We start from the raw sequence: 26,312 nt of genomic DNA, 5'->3' as shown, positions 1-26,312 counted from the left end.
TCCCTCTCTCTCTCTCTCTGTTTTACTCAAAGACTGAATGATTTTTTAAGATTGGATTTTGCAAATAAACCTCCCTGGTTCATATTTTGAAGATAGGGTTGCCAGATGGTTTAACCAAAAATACCAAACAGCCTCTCCCCCTCTTCCCCCCCCCCCCCCCCACAAATGGAGAAAAAATTCTGTTGAGGAAAAAAGGGGGGGGGGAGACCAAAGTTGTTGAGCAAAAAAAGGACCCCCCAAAAAAACAGCTTTACCCCTTTAAGAAATGCTTTTGAGGCTTTTTGGCCCTAACAGGCTGTCGGTGGCCATCCGCCATCTTGTCTCTCTGCTCTGCGCCAGACAGTTCCTCTGCAGGATTTTCGCCTCCTGGCTGGGAAAAAAAAAACCCAGACATTTTAGGTGTCTGGTATTTTCTGAATTTTTTTACCGGACAGGAGGCAAAAATACCAGACTGTCTGGGTCAATATCGGCCACCTGGCAACCCTATTTGAAGACCCTTGTAAATCCTAGCCTGGAAACATGTACATGTTTTGTGGAATATACTTACAGGAACTCTACTTGGGCACTCCAGACTTGGGCTGCTTTTAGCTTACCTAAAAGCAGTTTCCAGAAAAGCCATAGAAGATAAGGAGAACTTTGTATGTGAAGCCACTCATCCCCATGAGGATGAATTGCCCGGGATCTCATCCACTAAGCCAGTGGCAATAGAATAGTAGAGACATCATTTGGGCTGCTTCTGCAAGGGTACTTCTCAGCTCGAGTAGACAGATACACTAGCTCTGCTGAAATTAGCATGCTTAAAAGTAGCAGTGTAGCCTAGAGTGAATACAAACCTAACTGGTCTCTATGGGTACATGTGCAGAAGTCTAGCCTGAGCCCCTACTGGTACTACCCTGAGCTATGTTGTTATTTTTAGCATGCTAGCTTGAATAGAGCTAGTGTGCGTCTGTCTACCCAAGCTGGGATGCTGCAGTGTAGATGTAACCACAGAAAGTATACTAAAGCCAAGATCTGGTTGTTGATTAGGGAGGAGGGTCAGATAGCGTGGTACAGAAGGGAGTCCACAAAAACAGGACATGCATTTCTTAGAATACACCTACTCTACAGCTGAGAGCATACTTACAAACTTGGGTCGGAAGAAGCCTAGCTTGCTAAAAAGAGCATAAGATATTATGAGCTTACCCATTCTGTAAAAGCCCTTCCCCCAGTTTTCTCTGGTAGTAGCTTGAACAGCACATCAGAACAACTTTCCACTGCACTCTTTTGATCAATACAGGTAAACGTGGAACTTGCTCCAAGAACTGTCTAGCCCACTTACCAGACCTGTGTGCCGATCAACGTGTGGTTGGAGAACACTGTCCTCCACAACTTCTCCCAAAGTGTCAGGAACATATACCTGCACAGGAAACTTTACAGAGGCTGGAACATGTGGCTATTTGCTAAACTATGATCCAGTCTTAGGAATGCATCAAGTACTTAAGGCTACTCTTTATGCAGATAAAAGACTCCAGCAGCCACTCCATCAGGGTGCATGGTACACGCCCCTCTACAATGAGCTGGAACAGATGTTGTCAAAGGCTTTCACCACAGACCCTCAAGTGCCTCAGAATCCTTCCTCAATCCTGCTGGAGTTGTTCTCTGACAGGATGCTGATGAAGGCCAAGGCAAGGAGGCAATAGGGGACTGCCGAGAATGCCCTGGAAGAAAAGAAGTATGTGATTTTGCAACACTAGCTTGAGGAGTGGTTGGGGAAGTCCCCTCAGTGAGCTCCAGGAGGATCCTATGTTGGGCAGGAACCAGAACCTGAAGCTGAAAAGCTACAAAGCATCCCTGCCCTCCCTAACAGTGCCCCTTCCCTCATGCTACATTCCTTTCCTCTCCATGGCCCTCTGACCCATAAATGTCCCCACGAGGAAGAGACAACTATAAATCAACAACTATATTAATTTCCAGTAAACCACTGTTACATATTTGGCAGAAGCGACGACTGAGAAACAGATTAATAAACATAATTGTGCCCCATTATCTGTGCATTTCTCAGCCAGCATGCAGGCAGTTATGGTTGGGGGCCTCATAGGCTGGGTGAAGGAAGGGAGCGGATTTAGAAATGCCCAAGTTGGGAAAATTTCGTAGTTTGTGTGAAGTTGTTTCTTGTCTCTTGCAAGCTGACATTGGTTCAATGCTTCTTCTCACTCCCAGATCTTACCATATTCTCGCAACCAGGAACTGCATGGAACAGTAGAGTTGTTGGGGATGGGGACAGTGAGAGAGAAAGAGAGAGAGGATTAGGTCCAGGAAGGGGAATGGAACACTATGGTTGGCTGAGAAACAGCTAGTCATATCAGTCTCTTTTTCCCTTGAAGAATTACAAAATGTTTACTATCCCTGTCCTCACCTTGCACCAAGCAATGCGAGCAATGCAGCACATGCGAGGAGGAAAAAGATGGTAGAACAATATGGTCTGTCAGATGGATAAAGCAGAGTGTGATGCTCCTTTGCTGTAGAGAATTAAGGGGCTTGAGGTGCTGATCTAAAACTTCAGGGAACCCAAAAAGTTGTGTTTACTCTATGATGGAACTAATTGGCAGAAGTATTAAATTCTTTTTTGTTCCGTTTTCACCAAAAAGGTTAGTAGTGATTGGATGTCTACCATAATGAGTAACCGTGAACATGTGATAGGGATCAGAAGCTAGAACAGAGAAAGAACAAGCTAAAAATTACTTAGACAAGTTAGAAGTCTTCAAGTCACCAATGCCTGATGAAATGCATCCTAGAATATTCAAAGATCTGACTGAGATATAAGCCATTATTAATTGTGTTCAAAAAGTCATGGAAGGCAGGAGAGTTTTCAGAGGACATGTCACTCTATAAACAGAAAATAAAGACAATCTGAGGAATTACAGATCAGTCATCTTAAATTCAGACCTAGAAAGATAATGGTGCAAATAATTAAGCAATCAGTTTGCAAACAGTTAGAAAATAATAAGGTGGCATGTAACAGCCATAATGGATTTGTAAAGAACAAATCATATCAAACTAATCTTTCTTTGACAGGGGAACCAGCCTTGTGAATGGGGGAAGTAGCAGACGTGGTTTAACTTGACTTTTGTAAGGCTTTTGATACTGTTTCAAATGACTTCTCATGAACAAGAGAAATGTATCCTAGCTGGAGCTACTATAAGGTGGATGCATAACAAGTTGGAAAACTGTTCCCAGAGAGTAGATATCAGTGGTTTAGTCATACTGGAAGACCATATCGAGTGGGATCAGTTATAGGTCCACTTTTGTTGAATATCATCCATTATTTAGAATAACAGCCTATAGAGTACATTTAATAAAGTTTGTGGATGATAGCAACCTAGGAAAGTATGCAAATGCTTTGAAGGATAGGATTAAAATTTAAAATGTTGTGGACAAACTGGAGAAATGGTCAGAAGTAACAGGGTGAAATTCAATAAGGGGAAATGCAAAGTATTGCACTTTGAAGGGAACAATTTGTTGTACATGTACAAAATGGGAAATGGTTGCCTAGAATGATTATGGCAGACAGAGATATGGGGTCATAGTGGACCACAAGCTAAATAAGAGTAATCAGTGAAACACTGTTGCAAAAAAGGAAAACATCATTCTGGCATTTATTAGCAAGAGTTTTGTAAACAAGACATGAGAAGTAATCCTCCCACTCTGCTCCATGCTGATTAGGCCTCAGTTGGAGGCACCACTGTTCAGAAAAGATATAGACAAATTGGAGAAAGTGCATAGAAGAGCAATAAAAATGATTGAAGATCTAGAAAACATTATATTTGAGAGGAAGATTGAAAGACCACATGTTTAGACTGGAGAAAAGACGATTAAAATGGAACATAACTAGAGCCCTGCACAGATACAAAATTTGTATCCGCATCCACATTAGCAGCTGCAAAAATGAGCCATGGATATTCCCATCCTCAGATGTGGATACCAGTGGAAATAAAGCAGATATCCGCAAATTTGGAGGTTCCAGATGTAACCGTTTTTGAGTATATAAAAGTTGTTATAAGGAGGAAAAAATATTCCTAACTAAGGATAGGACAAAGAAGCAATGGGCTTAAATTGCAGCACATAAATTTAGGCTGGACTTTAAGAGAAACTTCCTAAATATCAGAGTGGTTAAGCATTGCAATAAATTGATTAGAGAGGTTGTGGAATCTTCATCAGTGGAAGTCTTTAAGAGCAGGTTATGCAAAGATATATAAAGGATGGTCTAGATAATACTTAGTTTTACCATGAGTGTTGGGGATTGGACTAGATGACCTCTTGAGGTCCTTTCCAGTCCTACATTTCTTCTATTCTATCATTATGCCCATTTCACCATTATTAGGCATGCAGAAAGACTGGATTTTCTAGTGATGGTGGAGTGGTTTTCATGGTTTGCATCTCCCTTTGAATGGAAACACCATACTGTACCTGAGAATATAGTCAGTTTCCAATTGAATTGCCTCCATATCCTGAAAACATATATTTGGTGTAGTAGAAAATTCAGTTAGGTCTTGAATTTCAATGGTAGTGCAGATCTTCACAGCTGACCAAACCTCTCCAGTCAGCAATATGTGGGGGGTTGACAGTGGAAACAGTTATCTGCCAGATTTTATCCACAGGACTGGAAAGGTATGTCCCTTTTCTGTGCCCTGAACCCCACTATTTTCTCCAAATGTTCACCAGCTTTTAAAGGCAAAATTGCAGGCTCTGGAAGGCATTGTAATCCCCATCTCTCTGGTGACACTATGAACAGTTTTTTTAAGTATATGTATCTTATCAGTAATAGCCACTGAATTGTCCTTAGAGGTTGCAAAAGTTGTCTGAGAACTAAGGGTAGTCTAAAATTACATTCCTGGAATGTAGGCTTCTACAGCAAACTTATGTTTTGTGGGGGATTTCTTGTCATCTTACAAAGGAACACAAAAAAAGTATAATGCTACCATTATCTTAATTGGCAGGATGTTTGGCTCCTGAGAGAGAAACCATTTCACCAAGAGGACAGGAGCCATGCCTTAGAGATAGCAGACACAGATGTTGAAGGACCCTGGAGGACCTGCTCATTAGGATGGAACAGCAGGAATCAGTTTTTGTTCCTAAGGGCACAGGCGGATCAAACTACTCAGCAGGAAGACACTGTTGAACTGGTTCATGGCACAGGAGGTGTGCCATAGGGAATGGAAGCATTCCCTAATGGATGACGAGGTCCATCTGCTGCCGTGACTTCTGCCTCTGTGAACTAGCACCACATCTGCCTCCTCCAGCTGTCTTACAGGCTGCTGCTGAGGCAGAGGGCCCAACCCCCTTGATTGATTAGAAGGAGTCCACAGGACTGTCATCCAAACTCCCTTGCCAGAGACACCCCTGAGCATCTGGAGGAAGTGGCTAACCTTGTGAAGGTGCTTGAAACCCACCAAGTGCCTGCTTTTCCAACTCCATGCAAACGACATTCCTTTTTGTCCCCAAGAACATTTTCCCCTTTATCATTCTTCCAACCAGGGGGAGGGCAGGGAGACAGGTGCAAAGACATTATCATTTAGCCATTGTTCATGGATTGAATCCTGTTATCTTTGGTTGGTTCCTGTCTTTTTAAAAATTTTCAATTACATGTTTAATACTATACCTTTATTAAATTATATTATTTCCCTTACTTGTCTGTGGACCCTCCTTAAATACGCTGCACATAAGATGTTTTCAGGTTTGGGGATGGGAGCTTATGATTCACATGAATTGGAACAGTATGACTGTCTGGGGTATTATACTGCAGACTCTTTTTCTGTCTGCCACACACTCACTTCCCCCTACCCTCATGCTAAAAAATATCCACAGTTCCAAGGCTCCATAGAAGGGGTAGGGAAAAGCTCAGTGCTTACAGAAAGTATTGCTAGTTGTAAACGAAGCAGAACTAACAAAACAGAACATGGGTAGATGTCTTTAAGGCTTGGCTCATGTGGGGGAAAATGAAGCACAGTTCAAACAGCAAATCAGGCCTCTGCTGCTACCAATGATTAAATAGCCATTTTCTTTTGACTATTTTCAACCTGAGTAGAGATTAGTGCTCCAAAAAAGCTGCTCAGTATAGTTAGCACTGCTGATAAGGAATGGTTAAAAATGAATGGGTGCTATTCTCTCCTCTTTCCCCAAGGAAATGTTACCGAGGAAACTTGAGTGCTTCTGATAGGAGGTAAACAAGTGGGAACAGCAAAGACAAAACCATTGGACAATGACAGCATTATGAATTGGTAACCACCCTACAAAGCACACACCTGGCTCAAAGGAGTTAACCCAGTGAAGGTGCCCTGTTGTAATTGTTTAGAATATGCAGTGCCATCCCTATGCATACACAGAATATGGGTGTGTAGTGCACCCAGAAATTTGGGGTACCATGAGGACAGCATGTGTGGAAGCTGACTGCTCTTATCTGTTGTCCTGGTGATGCCCCAAATGATGGTAACGTGAACATGCAAATGCTGGGAGAGTGGTTATCTGGTTGCTGCCACTGCTAGCTCCTCGTTTGGAGGTGGGACTGAGCTGGGGTTTTGCACTTGCTGGAGTGGCTCTGACTCCCAGTGAGCAATCACTTAAACCCCTCCCTGCTGGACTGTCTAATGCCCTGTATAGGGGAGAAAAACTCTCACTATGATGTGTAACCCTCGCATATAAGTGCCATTGTTTCCCCTCATGCTTTTCTGGCAGCTGCTCAGAATGTTACGTTGTTCCTCAGCACAGGCAGATGTCATCCTCTGCTTGCGTGCTGTGGCAAGATGTGTGCACATGTGATATTCCTGATTTCCCTGGCCTGCTGGGAACTTGGAACCGTGTGGTTGTATCCATGTGCCTTTCTAGAGTTTCTACATCAGACGTGTCTTGAGCTCTCTTGGTATGGATGTACTGCCTGTTACCTTCGTGAGTGTTATGGGGTATGTGGCAAGCAACAAGTCTGTGAACAGCATTTGCCACATTGGCATCCAGACAGGTGTGTCGGTGTCATCAATGTCTTGGTATCATTTCATGAGCCAAATTAGGAGCCAAAATTACTGTTTCACAAACACACCATAGGGACCCATAAGGGAAAGAAATAACTTTATTCCACAGAAACCTGTACAGGTTTATTTCCTCTGCACCCTGAAATCATAAATCAGTGTTTCTTGCATTGGTATTCATGACTCTGTGTCTGTGATCCACTAAGTCTTGCAGAATGAGTGAATGGGATATTTTTCAGTTCACATACTCAGTTGCTCCTTTTTGTGGGCAAAGTATTGGGATATGGGTACCACTGATGGCCCCTGCATAATTGGAAATCCCTGCTCTCTCAGATGCAGCTATTATTGCTGAAACCTTTCTTATGGCAACCACCTGTGGTTAGATCACATTGCTAATTACCTTACAAATCTGCACAACCTCAACCCTGAATGTAGACTTTCAAATCCCCAAGTAGTTTGCAATGGACCTACAGTCTGGTGTTCCCAGCTTCAAGAGAGTAATAACCACTGGCCTCAGCACTAACATGGCTTCTCTGAATCATGTTTTCTGGCATGGAAGATTTGATGCAAGCTCATTAGACCGCTCCTTGGGTGTCCATTCCCATATTCAGAAATTCTGAAGCCACTGTGGGTCATCCCTTGTTGCCAAAATGATTTGATCCCAATGCTCCATGATGTTTATCCTGTCCTAGAAGTGATGGTCCACCCAACGCCATGCTATGGCAATAGCAGCATTCACACTTTCTCTACTATGGTAGCTAAATAAGTATTCATTCACCTTCAAGGTCGTTCCTCTTTGATATGTCAAAGTTCTGTGCAAATGCCATCAGCATCTTGCCCATTGCCTATGCCACTAATAAACATTTGTCCTGTGATAAGGAGCAGAAATAGATTCACAGCATCATCCTATTGTTGCATGTCTTCTACTCAGTTTGGCAAGGGGGGAAGTGATATGATTAGGAGCTTCAACTAGCATATGTATGAAGCCTAGGCGGGAGGGCGAGGGGGGGCAGTGCCAACAACACACACAAGTCACTCCTAGAATATCTCCCAGTGTCATTCAGAACCCAAGAATACCATCCCTGAAGTGGCAGTGCTAATATTGTATAACAAAGGTAGCAGTGTGGATGTGGGTACGCTTCTGTATGTGGCATTGTACCCACATCCAGCACGGAATATGTGGACACTTGCTGTGTATTTATTGGGAACATGTATGCACATGTATACAATCCAAATAACCAGGTGTGCCTGCCAGTGTAGCTACAGCCTGCATGGAAAGAAATTTCATTTTGAACTCTGTTCCATGGACTTGGGGTATAATTTAGTACTATGTGCTAGTCTTAATCCACTTGAAATGCCATCTGATCTCTGTGCAAATCTATTAATATAAAAAATGACTTTATATGATAGCCAGTCTTTTATTATAATGATCTTTTCAGTGCCTTGTTGTATTTCATCATTGCTCAGATTTATTAAAGTGTAGTTGCTTTAGTTTTACATCTTGAAGGCTAGGTTTTCACTTCAAATCACAACAACCCTTCTATTATCCTTTTGAGTACTACTGTTCTTAGACCCTGATCCTTACGTCTGCGCTTGTCTTTATTCAGCGAGTTGTATTGAAGTTTGGACAGAGTTAGGGAATTTGATTTTGTTTTTGTTTTCGTGAGTTCCTGGTCATATTTTTGCTTTGGAATTTTTGTCAATCTGAAAAAAATTATGTAGGGGCAGAAAAGAAGAAATAATGTTCCTATTAGAACGGGTCGACAATTGCCAAATTTTGAATTTCAATAGAAATGTCACAATTCACAAGCAAGAAAATTAGCCATTTTCCACAAATTGCTACAAATTTTTCTGAGCTGTTTGTAAATGTTCTGAATTTCAGATGTTGAGCAATAAAAGGGAACAAACATTTTTAGAAAATATTCATGATAAATATGTCTGAACTACACACAAGTTTTAGCCATTTTGGCAGAAACATGGAGGTCTTCATTTAATAAACAATCAGTACAAATTAATAAAGAAATATAAAATATTTTTAATGTTATTTAACTCTATAAAAATACCACGTGAGTGAGAACTCAGCAGAACAGAAATTTCTTATATATCCGAAAGACTCACCAGCATTATTTTTCATTATGTCTCTTAGTAAGGTAAAAACCATATATTGAAGTCTTTTCTGCTTTTCACTTCGCTAGTATCTAGGCTGCGTAACACAAACAATGTTACTTTTTGCCTGTAAAATGTTACGAAGCCTGCCTTGTGTTTGCACAACATATAAAACATTGTCTACTCAAGTCCAGCCCATATTCAGAAGATTAAACAACTGTATCTTTCACCAGGTGCTAAGTGCAGATTTGTAAACTACAATAATTCCATAGCTCTTTTCAGAGGGTTATATGTTTTGGAAAGTCAGGGCTTTGCATAACTAGCTATAATTAAGAGTAATCTAGAAATTCTCTTGTCTTTTTTTTTTTTTAAAGGAAAGAACTTTGCTATTTCTAAACTATGTATTATTTGTATTATTGTTGTGCTTAGAAGTCCCAGGGCCCCATTGTGCTTAACACTGTGCAAAGAAAATAAACTGACAGTCTCTGCCCCCAAATAACTTCTTTACAAATCTTAATACAACCAGAAATAGAATTTACTAAAAAAGCTTCTAATCTGAAACCATTACAACCTATGGATCTCTTCATTTATGCTGAGCCTATGCACTTTCTACATGTTTATCTTTGGAAGGAGTTCCAATAAACTTTTAAGTATAGAAAGCAAATGGGGGTCATTTTTTAAGTCACTGCTACAAAGGATAGTTCAGTATAGTTCAGTGTATGTGTAAGCAGGGGAATGATCCCGCTATTGTGGGGAACTTTCCTGGCTTCTATACACCCCGGTGAAATGAACCAGCGAAAGGATCTGAGTCCCCGCTCCCACTTCCTTTACCCCACGGCTCCCTGATCCTGAGGGCTCCCCCTCCACTCTCCTGAGTAGCAGAGCCCTTGAAACCCCAACAAGGCTGAGCCCAGGTTTCCTGGGGCTTAATCCCTGACCTTGTAGTCACTAGGGGCAGGAGTTAGGGTGTCCCCACTCCGAGGTGCTCTCTTTATACTGCAGGCCTTCTTGGCCCAGTGATCACTTTATAAGGTTCAAAGCAAATACAATCTATTAACAACTGATTAAAGAGAAAAGAATAAGAAAAAAGGAGAATGGTTAAATGAGAACACACAGCCCTGCTCTGTAGCACAGGGACATCAAAACAGCAGCCTGCAGAGTGTAAGGACAGTCCACAGTCTCTTTCTTAGAGGCCCTGGATATGCTGCAGGGGGGCTACAGGCAGGACACGCTAGCTCTGGTAGTGACCACACAGTCTCAAGCTCAAAGTGGCTAGACCCCTCTCCCAGTCTAGAGCCTTTTCCCACACTTTGCTGGTCCCAGATGCTCACCACATCCAGCTGCAGGCTGTGCTGTTTGGCCAGTTCCAGCTCCTTGTGTTGTTCTCTGTTCCTTTTGGCTCTCTGAGCACTGCCAGTCTGCTGCTCAACACAGGGTCTGCGCTCCTTGAGTTGTGTATGTCTGGCTCTGCTGTTGCAAGACTGTCTCTCCACACAGCTTGTACTTCTGGCCTATCTGTGTCTGGTTCTGTCGCTGCAGGACTTCTTCATACAGCTTGCACTGCTCTTTCAGCTCTCTGTCTTTGCAGGACCTCTTCTGCACATAGCTTGTTTGTTCAGAGAGAGAGCCAGAACAATCCCAGCTCAGAGGGAGGACGGGGCCTGGCCTCTCCCCTTCCTCACTGGCCTGTCCAACCTGTCAATTAGGCTGAGCTGGAGTGTTGGCTGCTTTCCATTGTCTCTGGGGTCAGTCAGTCTCATGAACTCTTCCCCTTCAGGTACTGCGAGCTGGCAAACCAAAAACTCCCACAGAGTTTTAGTAAGGGGTAACAGTCCCCTTACATATGCAACTTGAAGCCATAATCTCAAATGTATGAAAGGCTAGATTTAATCAATTTACGTTGTTTTTTTACGTTCAGTTAATCCATAAGTACTTTAAATGCATAAATTAAAAACCATATTATTGCAGACTTGAGATTTATTATTTTCAGTCTAAGGTAAAATAGTTGAACGCTTGCTACACTGTTCTAGACATCCTACGTGAATTGATTTTGTATTACCTTTACTGCATTTATACAGGATCTTTTCCACCTTATGTATTTACACTGTTCATTTGGTGTGTTCTTGACAAAAGAGGTATAAAATGAAAGGCAATTTCTGAGTGTTAAAGCTGTGGTAGGAACTTGCTAGTTTTTCTTAATGTGGAAAACCCCTCAATTTGAGTCAGTTAAGGAAATCTGTAGATATTGAGAATTCTTTTACAAAGTGTTTCGCTTCCTTCTTAATGGGTTTTTGTATCTTGTTTTTCAGCCAGAAAATTTACAGAAGAACTGGCTTCGGGAATTTTATCAGGTAGGATAAGAATTAGATGTTCACGTGGAATCAAAGTGTGTACCTGTTTCATATATTTAACAATGAGCCATTTTTATACAAAGACTTTTTGCTTTGTTAAACTTGATAGCCATAAGTCATTTACTTTAAAAAAGCAAAAAGGCAAGACTCGTGCACCCAAAGTTTGAGTGAATATTAACATTTAATGAAGTGTGACTGGCTTTAGAAAGTCGTTGGGACTAGTGTTCCCTCTAAGTTTCATGGCAGCACAGCTTCACAGGTGACTAATCAGCCCCACCCAGTCAGAGGCTCAGGACTCCATGCAGGGGACTGACTTGGGGGCGGGTGGGGTGGGGTGAGAGGGGGTTAATCACCTGTGAAGCTGTGCTGCCCCACAGCTTAGAGAGAACACTGCTTGGGAGCTGTTTTGTATCTTATGGTAGCTTATGTTGAAGCAGATCCCAGATTCACATGCTTTTCTTTATTATGACACGCAAAGTAATTCTGAGTCTGTCAAGGATTTCACCACATTTTTATAAAAGATTGGTATAAACTATAATTTGGTCTTGGTTACCCATTATAAAGATAAAAAGTTTTACAGATTATTCATTGTGGAATTAACTCTGAAAGGGGAAATTAAGCATTCAGAAAATGAAATATATCTAAATGAAAATGAAGGAAAAAATTCCTGATACAAACTGTTGGCTTATGTTTATATTGGCCCTGCAAGTTGTATGATGTTTCTACTGTACCTTGAAAAGTTAGCAGATTTTTTTTTTTTTTTAGGGCCAGGACCTCAAAGCTTTCTTTTCTGCACAATATAAACAAGTACAATTCCACCCTCATTCCAGAATATATCATATACTTGAATTTTTAGGCTCCTTCTCCACTCTGGCATGATAAATGCAGAAGTGGGGGCCTGCAAAAGTACCCCAAAACCCCAATCTCAGCCCTGAAGTAAAACCAGGACACACAAAAATTAACCAATACCAGGTTTAATAAAAAAAGAAAGAGAAAAAAGAACTTTTATTATCATCACAATACTCCTGTTACAAGCATAATGACTAAATGGAAAAGTCACGAATTAATAAACTCATGGGGAATTCCACAGTGGGCCAAAACTTAGTTACAAAGGAGAGAGAACCCCATTTTTAAATGCACAGACATCAGATTCCCATTCCCAAACCATAAAACAGTAAAACCTAATGGATTTATCTTAGCTGTACCCTACTCACAGATAGTGAAGAGTCTTTTCTTGGGGTGTGTCTAGACTACAGAGTTTTGTCGACAAAAGTGGACTTTGTCGACAAAACTATACCTGCGTCTACACTACCGCTGAGTTCTGTTGACATTACGTCGACAGAACTCAGCAGTTTTGTCGACGCTGGTAAACCTCATTTTACGAGGCATAATGCCTTCTGTCGACAGAGTTCTGTCGACAGAAGGTGTTATTGCATGTAAACTGTCCTTGCATCTACACTGCCATGTCGACAAAGCAGCTTGCTTTGTCGACAGAACTGAATGTAGTGTAGACGCTCTTTGTCGACAGAACCCTGTAGTCTAGACGTACCCTTGGATACAGAGACATGTCTGTCTCCCTCAGTATCTGGAGAGAAAGTGCTCTAGGGACAAAGGAGGGAAAAACCAAAAATTCCTTTGTCCCAGTTTGAAATACCTATCTGCATTTCTATTGACTGCCAGCTACCTGGTTAAGCTACAGTTAACCTCTTAGTCCCCAGGCTGCTGGCAATCACTCATTATCATGACAGCAACCAAGAGCAGAGCTTCTGTTGTTCTGTACAGTTGAATCTTTTGCATCATCCTGAGAATGTACTGCTACACAAACCTTTTGTGTTTTCTACCATACAATACTTAGGATAAGCCAGGGCATTCAGTAAACTTTTTGTTTTGATATTTAACGTAAATGGAGCAATTCTTTTATCCCCAGGCTTTGATTCAAATTAGAGAGTCTTAGCACAGACGGACTTATAAGGTATATGTTCAGAAGTACCCTAGTAACCAGCACTATCACACATTTACAGAGGACATGTTTGTTGCATTTCCAGTACCAAATATTGTGGTCAGCCAGAGAACTTGCCTTTACGTCTTTATAAAATTTGTTATAACATTAGCTTCAAATCAAAGAGAAGAAAATATATCTATATTTCTGTACCTATATCATCAATTAATTTGGGACACTTATCCATTCCTGCATGGGAAATTCTGAGACTGGATTTTCTGTTTTCTTTGGATCTTCTGGACACGTTAACTTTATTACATTCATTCACTTTTCAAACAAAGATAGAGGTCACTGAAGGAATATTTGAGATACATAAAGCAGGCATTCATGAACGTTCACAGGCTGTGGCAATCTTGAACTTTTGTAGCCTTTTCTCGTGAGAACATGTATACAGTACAGCAATAAAAATGAGACATTGCTGTGTTCCCTTGCAGAAATAAATATGTCACTCACTGCAGTCATTAAGCATAAGAAGGCAGGAACAGGAGAGTAGTGGTGCACCTTTCTACTTACTGAGCTATTTAGAGAGAGATTTTCAAATGCACAAAGGGGAGGTGGGTCTTTCTTTAAAAGGAAATATTTATTGTGGATTTGCATACATTTTTCTGTAATGTGTATTGTTTACTTTTTATATGCTTCAAGCAGTGTGCCACAGTAAAATAGCAATGTTTCATTTTTATTGTTGGACTATATAAGGTACAGCAAAAATAAATTAGGACTATTCAACATAAGGGATTACATATTAAACTGTAATAATAAAAACAACATTCTTCATTCCATATTAGAGGAACAGCTGTTAAATATATATCTAGGCCTGGATGAACACAAGAAATTCTTCAGTATGATTTATCATTACTATTATTATTCCTTTCCTATCTGTCACTGGAGACAGCGGGTCTAAATTTTGAAAATGTACTTGAATCACTTTCATGCTCTTATCAATTGGTAATACAAATTCTTGTGAAAAATCTTTAGGTTTATAAAGGCACCTTGAGATTTGTTATGAAGTCTTGAGATTAGTCGACCACATGATTAACCAATAAACCTTGTCTTATTGGTTAATCTTGTTGACTACACTCATTCCCCCAGAGGCAGCAACGGGGGAGCATTGCAGGAGCTGGTGGTTGTGTGGAGCTGACTTTAAACAGGCTCCCCAGGAGCACTGGATCCCCCCCAACTCCCCCATGCAGATGCCTCTGATAGAAAGGGAGCAGTGGGGAGGGTGAGGGAGATAGGCTGGAGCCAATATGCATGGGGAGATGGCTTTCAAGCAAGTTCCCTGCATGTATCAGCTCCCATGGACCCACCTGCCCCCTTTTCCTTGCAGCCTCCTATAGCTGGTTCCCCCCATCACCAGCTCTGCAGTGCCACCTGTTCCCCTCCCGCCCCTGGGTTCGCCACAGACAGAGGCTGGTCCTCAGCAGCAACCAGTCTGTGTTCCCTGTGGACAGAGGCTGGTCCACGGCAGCAGCCTCTGTCTGTGGGGAGCTTGGACCCCCTGCAGACAGGAGCTGCTGCTGCCTCTGTATCAGAGGCAGCAGCATGGGATAGCAGGCAGCCAATCTGCATAGAAAGGCAGTTTTTAAACTGGCTCCCCTGGTGGAGGCAGAGGCAGCAGTGTGGGGTTGCAGGGGGCTCCCTGGGAATGGAGTCGGGAGCACACTGGCTGCCAGTCCTGCCCTCAGGGACTATTGAATAGTCGTGTAACTGCTAAAATAACATGTGGTTACATGACTATTCAATTACACACTGTCTAACATGCCTACTTGAGATATGTGCTCACTTTGTAGGTGCCTTTGGGAGTGGAGGCTTCTGAACAAGGAAGGTGCCCCTGTTTAAATCATGAATGCTGGGCTTTAACTAGGGATGTTAAAATGCATTTATTCAAGTAAACCTGTAATCACTGAACATTTCAGAGGTTACATGTTACGCACGGGATGAGCAGGAAGAGGTGGCTCCCTTGGAGCTGGTGCTTCTAAGCTGGTGCTCCATGAGTACCAGCTCCCACCTGTCCCTATCCCACCTCCGTGCTGCTGCCTCTGCTAGAGAGGCAGCAGCTTGGGGGTAGGGGGCTGGCCTGCGTGCACCTGTGCATGTTAACCAATGAGTCCAGACTCCTTGGTTAACCACGTACAAAGTTACATTTTCACATCCCTAGCTTTAACAAGTAATTGTTCCACATCCGAGGCAGCGATTGTCAAACTGTGGGTGAGGACCCCACAATGGGTTGTGACCCTGCTTCAATGGGTTGCTAGGGCTGCCATTAGACTTGCTGGAGCTTGAGGCTAAAGCCCAAGCCCCAAAACCCCACTACCTGATTCACAGGGCTCATGTTACAAGGCTCCCCTGTCTGGGGATGAAGCCCTTGATCTTTGACTTTTGCGCCCCCAACATAGAGTGATGGGACTTGGGCTTTGGCTTCCCAGCCTATAGAGGAGAGACTCAGGTGGACTCAGGATTAGATTCCCGCCTCCTGCGGTAGAGTCTTAGTGCAATGAAGTTTGAGACCCTCTGAGCTAGGATTTTGTCCTAGAAGCCTGTAAGCTTCATATGCCTCTTGTGGGTCCTATCTAGGCCATTATAAGTAAACTGTAAATTAGCCTGTATTTAGGAGCACTGAAAAGATTTCTCAGCTGTTAAAGTATTTGCTCCCTCGCAGATGTATATGCAAATGAGTTTTCAGTAGGGATATAAAATACCATTTAATTGGTTAACCAGTTCAATGTAATATTTAACTGATTAACCAATTAAAGGGATTATGGACGGGGGGGAAGGGGGACTGAGAGATTTCTCCAGCCTAGATGGGCTTGAATGCCCCCCTTTTTGTGGACAGGGGCTGCTCCAGCCAGGCTGGAATCTGTCTGCAGCATGCCTGGCAGGCCCATCACCGACAGCGGCTGCTCTGGGTAGGGTTGGAACAGCCTCCTGCCCCCATCGGTTAACTGGAACTGGTAAGCCTCATCCGTTAACCATCCCTCATCCTTAGTTTTCAGTGAGTTGGATCCACTTGCACAGGAAAAGGCTTCCCGTGATCCTAAGCCCTCTAAATAAGATAAATCCTTGCCTCAGAGAACTGGGAGACTAAGCTGAGATTCTTAGGTTTTGCGTAGTTAAGATTCTTGATGCAAGAAATAAAAATCTATTTTTGTTTAGCCAATATACCACCTAGCACAGTACAGTACTAGTTAATCACAGTGGCCACTATGACTCATGGAAAGTACATACTTTTCTTATATTGCATGGAAGGGGAGAGATCATGGAGCAGAAGCACCCATGCCAATACACCCCGCCAGTCCTCCAGGAAGTCAGGCTGTATACCCCTTTTTTTTTATAGTGTTCCTTCTATCTTGCGTTGTGGAAATCCTACGTTTTGGTATAAGGTGGGTGGCATTCTAAGAGCAGTGATGCATTCTAAGAGCCGTGGCTTTGGGAGCTCAGTCTAGTGCTTTTTCTGCTGTGGTTGGGGTGGGGTGAAATATTGCCCCCTGTTCAAATGACTGGGTAAATCTCAGCAAGAAGTTTCATAACTGCCTCATTGTTCCATAGCAGGGAATGATCTAGTTTGTGATTACCAGTGGTGGACTTCTCACAAGGACCTAAAACAATCAGTGTCTTTTGTTTAAAAATGGGAGAAATGTAATAGCATTGACTGGCTCAGAAACTTGATAGTGGGAAAGCCTTTTACCACTAGCACAATGGTTTGAATTGGAAGCAGAATGATAGTGACTAAAAGTATTTGAGGTTGTATTCTGTGGACTCTGTGATGGGAGTCATATATGAACCTAAACAGATTGTAATCTCAATCCTAATATTAGTGAAAAAGTGTCTTTATTAAAATTTGTGCTTTGTTAAATTATTTTCATATTTTAAAAGTGATATAAATTCTATTCCAGTGAGTTACTGATTACTTTCTCAATTCAGAATATGTGTGTTAAAATAGTCCTTTGCAAGTTGTCTTGAAAAGAAGGGTAAACAGTTCATATTCTTTCTCTAGGAATAGTAATAGAAAGAGCATAGGATTTGTTCATTTCATATTTGCACAGTTGTTAATTAGTGTGCAAATGAGCAAGATACAGCAACTAAGAGTCATCTTTTAAACATGCTGACAGTGTTTCTGATGCTTCAGACACCCTGCTTCTTTCTTCAAACTTGCCTTACGCAGCATTGATAAAATGTTGAAAGTGTTGAATAATTTCCTATGTAAATGCAAAAAGGAGTGTCCTTGGAAGGTTCTTGGCAGCTGCTGGGACAAAATAAGTAATTCAGGGATCTTGTAGAGAAAGTAAACAGTAGAAAAATCAATGCAGAATTTCCTAATTTTAAGTGTTTTAAAAGTAATCAACCCCACTGTTTCCAATCTTACAGTATAATTAACCTAGAAGATTTACCCGGCATTGCTTGGGTCCTGAATTCAATTAATTTTTTTTTTTAATGAAATGAAAATGGACATACTTTATTTACATCATTGCTCTGGGGTGGGGCTGGAGGAGAGGGGTTCAGTATGCAGGCTGCCCCAGGGAGAAAGGTCACCCCCAGCTCTTCTGCACCACACCATGGTGCCTACAGCTCCAGGTGGTAGAGTCAGGGGAGGGGTGCATGTACTCTGGCTGGGTCAGGTCCTGGTTCATCTGCCCTCTGTGCTCTCCAGCCGGATGGAGGACTGGAGCAAACTCTGCACTTTTCCCTCACTTCCTGATGAGGGGGGAATAGCCAGCATCCTTCCCTTCTGAATGGTGAGGGAGCTTCAGGTCCCCCTGCCCTCCCTAAAGGGCACCTGGGAGTGGGAAGTTCAGGGCTGGAGCAGTCTTGGATGACAGAGGGGTGCCCACCTCCCTGGTGATTCTGTCTTTTGTTTGATTTTATGAGAATCAATCCCATTCTAGGGACTTCCCATTTCCTGGCACAACCAAACTCTTACGTGGTTTGAAGTTATGAGAAAAGGAAGCTGCATACTGAACCTGGTGGACCTAGCTCTTATCGTTTATTAGGTATTCTTAAATAGACAGACCGGACGGATGGATGGACAGAAATACAAACTCTCTCAAATATATAGTGGATTATGTCTTGATAATTAAAAAGTTATTTAGTTTTTGTTGCTTAGACTAAATTATTTACATAAGGTTGCTAATAAAAGGTTTTTAATTGTACAGGTTGAACTTCTCTAGTCCAACACTGTCTGGTTCAGTAACATCTGTGATATGGCATAATTTTACTTTACCAGATGTCCAGTTATCATGGGTGTGGCCAAGTTTCCTGCAGTCCCATAAAGTTTTACTACCCCTAGTCCTGGTTCTCAGTATACTGTGCTGTTATTTAGTTCTAATACACCCCTAAATGTCTTCTAAGAGCCCAGTAAGCAGTGGTAATGTTGGTATTGCTGCTAGATCTCTTGTGGTTCACAAATTCTCTGGTTCAGCACTGGTCAGGTTCTGAGGGTGCCGATCTAGAGGTTCAACCTGTAATAACTATGTTATTAGTTTTCTATTTGCATAGTCAGTTTTAAAAAAATCTGAAATGAAGAGTAGCTTGAATATCCTGGACACCTGCTAGACTCATAAAAAGTGGGATTTTTTTCTTATGCTACCTTGTATTTATAACGACATAAATATTCACATAATATTTCTTCTCTTGTCATCCAAGCTAATTAAAAATTAAGAAATGCCTCTTGATCCTTTAAAAGATTTCCCCCTCTAAGAAAACCTACATCTAAACTCTTTATACAGATTGCAGTATTTTTTACAGTAGTAATTCTCCTACCTCTGTGTATTTAGCTACAATTCTCTAAATTTTGTTTACTTATGAATTTCACAGTGAAACAGCAATACTGCTGAGAGCATTCTCAAAAAGAGTGAAGTACAGTTGTTTGAACAGGCTGACTTTTTTAGTGGGACTGCTGTTTGGGGCGTACTTGTAATTATAACAAGAAGTAGCATGATGAAGCTTTTTAAAAGCTTTTTAAGGCAGGGAGTGGTTGTACAGTGCCTAGTGGAATTGGCCTAGCTGAGGCATCTAGGCATTAATGCAATGAAAATGTGTCAAGGCATATGCAAAATGATAATAAATTGGTATTAATGTCAACAGTTCTACTTTTTTCAATTTAAATGTTTGTTTGCTTTTGGAATATTCTACATGATTATATCAATCAACTGTACTGGAAAATTAATTTAGAGGCAGGCTTTTAACACTTTGTAAATTTGAAGCCCAGAAAAACCACAAACCACAATTTTTTTCCACTCCTTCTGAGGAATTCAATTTGCATATATAGTTGTGTCAACACAGTTTGCATAACCTCTGACAACTGAAGGTTAAGTGTTTCTCCTATAAGCAGTGAAAACGTTCTCAACAAAAAGGAAAAGAAATTGCAAGTCTTATTTTCATCTATTTCTCGAAAGCAATGTCCACGAGGGAAACAAAATCTTGTTTTTTTTCTTTTATGAGTTTTAATAATTTGTTCTGATATTTCTTATTACTGTGGCCTCCTAATTATACCAGGCAACATGCTGATGTAATGACACTTTGCAGTTGGAAAAGAAACATTTTTAAGATCCAGAAAATTTAAGATTTAATAAGGGATTTTAATAGCATGGAAAACTGTCTCCCTTGATTTATTGCTACAATAGGGTGTCTCCCAAAATGTGTTAGGCACTGGAGAACTAAAAACTTAATATGAACATTTCAGTTTAATTATCTATTAAAAAATTAAATCCCCTTGCATGTGCTACAAATGAGATTTCAAATGACTAAAAAAGAAAGCAATTTCCAAGAACTAAAAAACTTTTTATTATTGTCCAAGAAATGCAAAACACTAAAAAATAGTTTCACTTTCCTTTATAGTTTCTTGACAATTTAATTTTTGTCATAACAAGTAAATATACTATGTCTGCTTCTGCAGAGAAATGTTGTTTGTTTAATGAGGGTTTCTATTGGAATTAAAAATGAGAAACAGAAATATGTATACTGAAATATGTGCAGAACAAGGGAATTCTGAGTCATGATGTCCTCCAGTTTCAGCTTCTGGCAAATTGGAGGTTTATAGTCACCAAGACTAGGAGGGTTGCATCCCTGACCATCTTGGCTAATAGCCATTGATGCACATGTCATCAATTAATTTATCTAACTATTTTGGAGCCCAGTCATACTTTTGACTTTGGCAATGGCAGTGAATTCCATAGGTGAGCAATGCACTGAGCAAGAAAATATGTCCTTTTATTTGTTTTAAACCTACTGCCTATTAATGTAGTTAGGTGTTATGTGAAGAGGTAAATAACATTTCCCTCTTTGCTTTCTTCATATCATTCATAATTTTATAGATCTTGATAATATCCCCTTAGTTGTCTCTCTTCTAAGTTCAACAGCCCCATTCCCTTTAATCTGGTCTCATGTGGAAGCTTTTCTATATCACTAATCATTTTAGTTGTCTTTCTCTGTACCTTTTCCACTGCAAGAAAGGCATCCTGGAGTCACTGTAAATAGATCTCTGAGAACTTCTGCTCAATCTGCAGCAGCAGTCAAAAAAGTTAACCGGCAGTAGTTTTCAGGGTGTGGGTGGACCACAAATCTGTAGACTGCAGTGATTTCAAAACTTGTTGGATTGGGCACCCTTTCTTCTCCCTCCCACCACACTAGCAGCAGCACTGAAGTAAGGTGGCAATGTGAAAAGTGACCAATGCCACTATTTGTAGAAGACTTAGTGCCCCATTGCCACCCTTGCTTCTGTGCCGCTCCTGCCACTATGGGGCTGGCAGCTGGAGTCCCAGCGCTTCCAGATGAGGAAGGGGTGATAAAGAGAGCCTGAGCCCAGGCTGCCTCCCAGTGAGGGACTGAGGAAGGTGGGAGGAGAAGAACCTGAGGCCAGGTGGTGGTCTTCAGCTATCAGCCCTGGGACCACAGGGCTCTACTAGTCCCTTTTATCCCTCCTCCTTGGTGTGTGTGTGGCCCTTCTGCATGAGCCTCGGACAACCAAGGCTGGCAGGCAGAGTTTGCAGTCTCTTCTTTTTTTAAAGGCACCCATCTCGTGCCTCCTTTGACATATTCCAGCACCTCCCTTTGGAATCTCACACCACGATTTCACAGCTTGAGAACAGCTGATATAGTGAAATTATGATATTTGCTGTTTTATTATTTCACTCTTTTTTTTTTAAATGGTTCCTCACTGCCGGTTAACTTTTTTGACTGCTGCTGCAGATTGAGCAGAAGTTCTCAGAGATCTATTTACAGTGACTCCAGGATGCCTTTCTTGCAGTAAGGAAGTTTTTCCTGATGTCTAAGCTAAATCTTCCATGCTACATTTTAAGCCCACAACCAGGGCTGCTGACGAGAGCAAAATGGTCTGTTGCCTTGGGGCCCACTGATTTAAAGGGGCTTAGGGTGTGACGTGATCAGGGTGGTGCTCCAGGCTGACTGGGGGAGGTGTTGTCTGTGTGGGGCTGAGGGATGGCTGCCCCAGCCTTGCCCCTTCCAGACTCAAGCCTCCCCCACATAAATCTTGTAAGCCCAGAATGGCTTACTAGCTTCCCCCTATTGCCCAGGGCCCAGCAAAGTCTGTAACCGGCCCTGCCAATGACCTTTTGTCCTGTCCTCAATAATTAAAAAGTCTCTTCCTCTTCATAGCAGGGCCTACAGCTGCTGTGAGCTCCAGGGCAAGGTGTGTGGCTCTTTGCCTGGTGGAAAGGCACACTGGGACAGCAGCAGGCTCCCCTCTCCCTGTTAGCCTGAAAGTTGCATAGAGTGGCACTTCAGCAGCAGTTCAAAGGAGCGAGGGGCTCCAGCCCCCTGGGGCAATTTTCCCATCTCCCCTCATCAGCCGGCCTGCCTCTACATTAAGGATGTTAAGTATTGTGTAATTGGCTAACTGAATAGTTGATGCATTTTTGCCTTGACTATTTGATTAGTCGATAGGGCAGCACTGCCCTTTTGACATGCTGCTGCAGCATTTCAAAGCAGCAGTGTCACACAGAGCCCGGGGTTAGCTGGGGAGTCCCCAGCTGATCCCACGCTATCTGTGGCACTGCCTCTTTGAAAAGCTGCAGCTGCGTTTCAAAGCAGCAGTGCTGCAATGGGCCTGATAGAGACAGCAAGGCGAGGTGGAGGGGAGCGACTAGTCCTTCACATCCCTACTCTACATGACTACCTTTTTATGTACCTGATGACTTAACATGGCTTCCCTCAGTCTGTTCTTCTCCAAATTAATCAGATCCAGTTTTTCAATCTTTCCTTTTAGTCCATGTTTTCTAGATTTTTAATGATTGTTATTGCTCTTTGCTGGACTTTCTTCAACTTGTTCACATCTTTTTCTGAAGTCTCATGCCAACAACTGGAGACAGTGCTCCAGTTGAGGCCTTACAAGTGCTCAGCGGAAAAATTTCCTTTTGTGTCTTATTTACAACACTCCTACTAATATGTCAGAATGGTATTCATGTATTTTGCAACAATACCGCTTTGGTGACTCATATTTAGTCTGTGATTCACTACACATCCCAATCCTTTCTTTCAGTACTCATTTCTAGTCAATCATTGTCCATCTAAAAAAGTGGGCTGTGCCCACGAAAGCTCATGATACCGTCTACATGTTTTGTTAGTCTATGACGTGCTACCAGACCAATTTTTGTTTTTTAAGTTTATCCTTTACAGACTAACTCGGCTACCCTCTGAAGCTATTGCCCATTTTGTATTTGTGAAATTGTTAATACCTTCCTATGTGTAACACTTTGCATTTATCCCTATGACATTTCTTCCTGTTTACTTCAGACCATTTCACCAGTATGTCAAAATCATTTAGAATTCTAATCACTTGCAAATTCTCCCAACTTGGTATTTATCTGCACACTTAATAAACTGTGTTCTGTATACTGTTATCCAAATAATGTTTGAATACATTGAATGGCACCAGAAACAAGACCAGATTCCTGTAGTAAATTCTAAAATGTCTAGCCTGTTGTGATTGGAGTCATTATCCCTGTGGTATCTGCTGCTCCTGGAAGTGGCTGGCATGTCCCTGCAGCCCCTGAGAAAGGCAGAGCAGGCGGTCTCCACATGCTGTCCTTGCCTGCAGACACCATGCCTGCAGCTCCCATTGATCAGTAACGGGGACTGTGACCAGTAGAAGCTGTGGGCTCAGTGCCTGTAGATGAGGGGCAGCACATGGCACCATGGAGCCATAGCTGTACATGCTAGCTGCTTCCAAGAGTGGTGCAGGGCTAGGGCAGAAGTAAGCCTGGCTTAACTCCACTGCTCCACCACCTGGAAGCTGTCTCTGATAAGTAATGCCCAGCCAGAGCCTGCTTCCTGAACCCCTGTCCCAGCCCTGAACCTCCTCCTATACCCAACCTCCTGCTCAGATGCGAGTCCCCCTGCATCCAAAACTCCTTCCCAGAGCTTGTACTCTGAAACCCCTCCTGGACCCCAATCCCCCACCCTAGGCTAAGCCCGGAGCCCCTCCCACACTCCAAACCCATTGGCCCAAGACCAGAGCTTGCACCCCAACCCCTTACCCCAGCCTGGTGAAAGTGAATGAGGATGATGAAGGAAGGGGGATGGAGTGAACAGGGTGAGGCCGCAGAGAAAGGGTGGGGCAGGGGCAGGGGCAGGGCCTCAGAGAAGGGGTGGGAAGGAAGTGGGCCAAGGGTATTTGGGTTTGAGGTAGATTTTACATTGCACTTGTATTGAAAAAGTGATCTTATGGTTAAAAAGGTTGGAGACCCCTGTCTTAAACCAATTCCATAGATATTTAGGGTATGTTTTGTCAGGCCCTATTGACATCAGTTGATCCATTTAAAGTAATTATTACTTGTGTTACTACTTTTTATGCCGCAGAATTATTCTTTTAGAAAGCTTGCAAAGCTGATACTGTTAGGTAAAATTTGGAGAAATGTTTAGTAATTTTTTTAGATTGCACCTCAAGTAACACCCCTGCCAGTGCATCTAGTGTCAGAGCTTCCTGAAGTACTCTTGGAAACCCAGACTGCCATCTCTGCCCCCCAGCATCAAACTCACAACACATGTGACAGGTTTAGCTGCTTCTGTTTGGGGAAACAGGTTGAGATTGGTGCAGGGTATTATTTGGCCAGACACGTAAAGGACTCTTCTGTTTCTAAATACATTAGCCCAATGGAAGAAACTAGAACAGTGCCCTTGCATCCAATTTTGCACCAGTGGGTTAAGAGGGTTAATATACCTTCCTCAGCTGCCTCATTCTCAAAGGCAATTGAGGAAAATTATACTCTGAGAAGGTGCAAATGGTTAACATATCGTTATAATGTGCCCGTGGTTAAAAGGCAAATAAGCCCAAACTGCACTGTGGGCCCCAAACAGACAGCCCGTGGGCCGCATGTTGAGTAGACCTGATTTATAGGATTCATTCATGCAGGCAAAACAATGGTGAGATCTGCTGCTTTAGGGGCGGGTGACTATAAGTCTTCTCTTCTGTAGGCAGCTACGTTCTACTTGGAGGTATAGTCTTGAAAGGCCTATCTTGGATCAGAGAGAATTTGTCTGAGGCAGAGGCTTGTTGGCTGAGGGAAAAGAAGAGAAAGGCATCACTATTTTCTCTTGGGACTGTGGTCTCATCCCTTGAGCCATTTTGCTTTATAAGCCAGCTTTCATGTTTTTGTACTGGAATGGTACATTCGGGAGACCAAAATACATGAGGCTGATGTGTCATAGTGTTCTCCTTTGGAAGTCCCGGGTGCCAGATGTTTTTGCACTACTTGTGCAGACCGAGAGAGGAGGGAAGATAGGGAACTAAATTAATTGACTACCATCTGAGAAAATAACTTTGTAGAGTTTCCCTGCTAAGTTTAAAATTGGAAGACACAGTTTTGTGGCTGGCTGTTCTTTGCTTTGCTATTTTAAGCGCACTCTGATTTATTTTCTTTGTGGTACTTGGGACTTCCCAAATAAATTCAATTATCTCCTTACTGCTGTTTTTCCCATTTCTTTTTCTTAGAAAGGAAGATTATGGCAAAAGAGAAAAATAAAATATCAATTAATAGCAATAAGAAAATAGTGCATTTGCATGTATTTGTGTGTTGCAACTACAGATGGACATAAGACATAGCCATTAATCCTCTGATTTGCAGTTACGTTACCCATTTACTTTTATTTTTGGTAGGAGCGTACCAACATAGTTTTCACCATTACTACTACTCCTATTATTATGTGAGGGAACTGACTAACACTAAAAAGTTAATGAAAAAATTTGACATTTGGAAAAATATTTGGGCAATATTTTGATTACGCAGTGAAATAATTTATGAATGTGATTCTTTCACGGCAATATAAAGTATTTGTTGGGAATAAATATCTGATATTTGATTTGCTTTTTTCACTGATATCTTATATAGAGTCTGAAGCATTTAGGTATCTGAAAGATTTACTCCTGTGAGCAAAATATTGGATAGAAAAGTGACTTGTTTTCTAATTTAGTGGAAGAACATATGCTTTTTTTGTATTTTGAAAATGCTGTGGCTATTTAGATAATATGATTTTACACAAATTTTTCCTATGTGGTTTACATGCTGTATTTTTCTGTTTCTAGTTACAGTTAGGATTTGTTAGTGACTGAGGTCACAGTATCTTGGTGCAGTGAAGATTGGTATCTTACTATTTTGCAATAACTGATAGTAGTTTGCCTTTAATACTAAAATAGCTCTGCCTGTAAATGCCATGTGAACCCTCCTGATTCCACTTCCCAGGTTGTTTCATTAATTTTCCTTTCAGTCCACCTCATTTGTTATTTCAACTCTTTCAACTGTTATTAACTATTCTCTTCTTGGCATAAAGAAAAATTCAGGTGTATGAAGAAACACAGAATACTAGTTCATAGAGAAATCTTAGATGTAGTTTGTAACTGGAACTTGT

At 41.8% G+C, this 26,312-nt stretch overlaps 1 protein-coding gene across 2 annotated transcripts in view; it reads left to right on the top strand.

Moving 5' to 3' along the window:
- The window catches only part of INPP5A (inositol polyphosphate-5-phosphatase A), a 431,202-nt gene that overhangs the window by 107,780 nt on the left and 297,110 nt on the right, over positions 1–26,312 (top strand). For both annotated transcript variants that reach the window (XM_075935228.2, XM_075935231.2), the window contains exon 2: positions 11,414–11,455. In XM_075935228.2, coding sequence (XP_075791343.2) covers positions 11,414–11,455 — 42 coding nt within the window. The remainder of the gene's footprint in view (positions 1–11,413; positions 11,456–26,312) is intronic.

The sequence above is a fragment of the Pelodiscus sinensis genome, chromosome 8, assembly GCF_052426305.1.
Source record: "Pelodiscus sinensis isolate ZL-2025 chromosome 8, ASM5242630v1, whole genome shotgun sequence".
Lineage (NCBI taxonomy): Eukaryota > Metazoa > Chordata > Testudines > Trionychidae > Pelodiscus > Pelodiscus sinensis.
The sequence above is the reverse complement of the archived record's forward strand: the minus strand, read 5'-3'. Positions and strand labels throughout refer to the sequence as shown.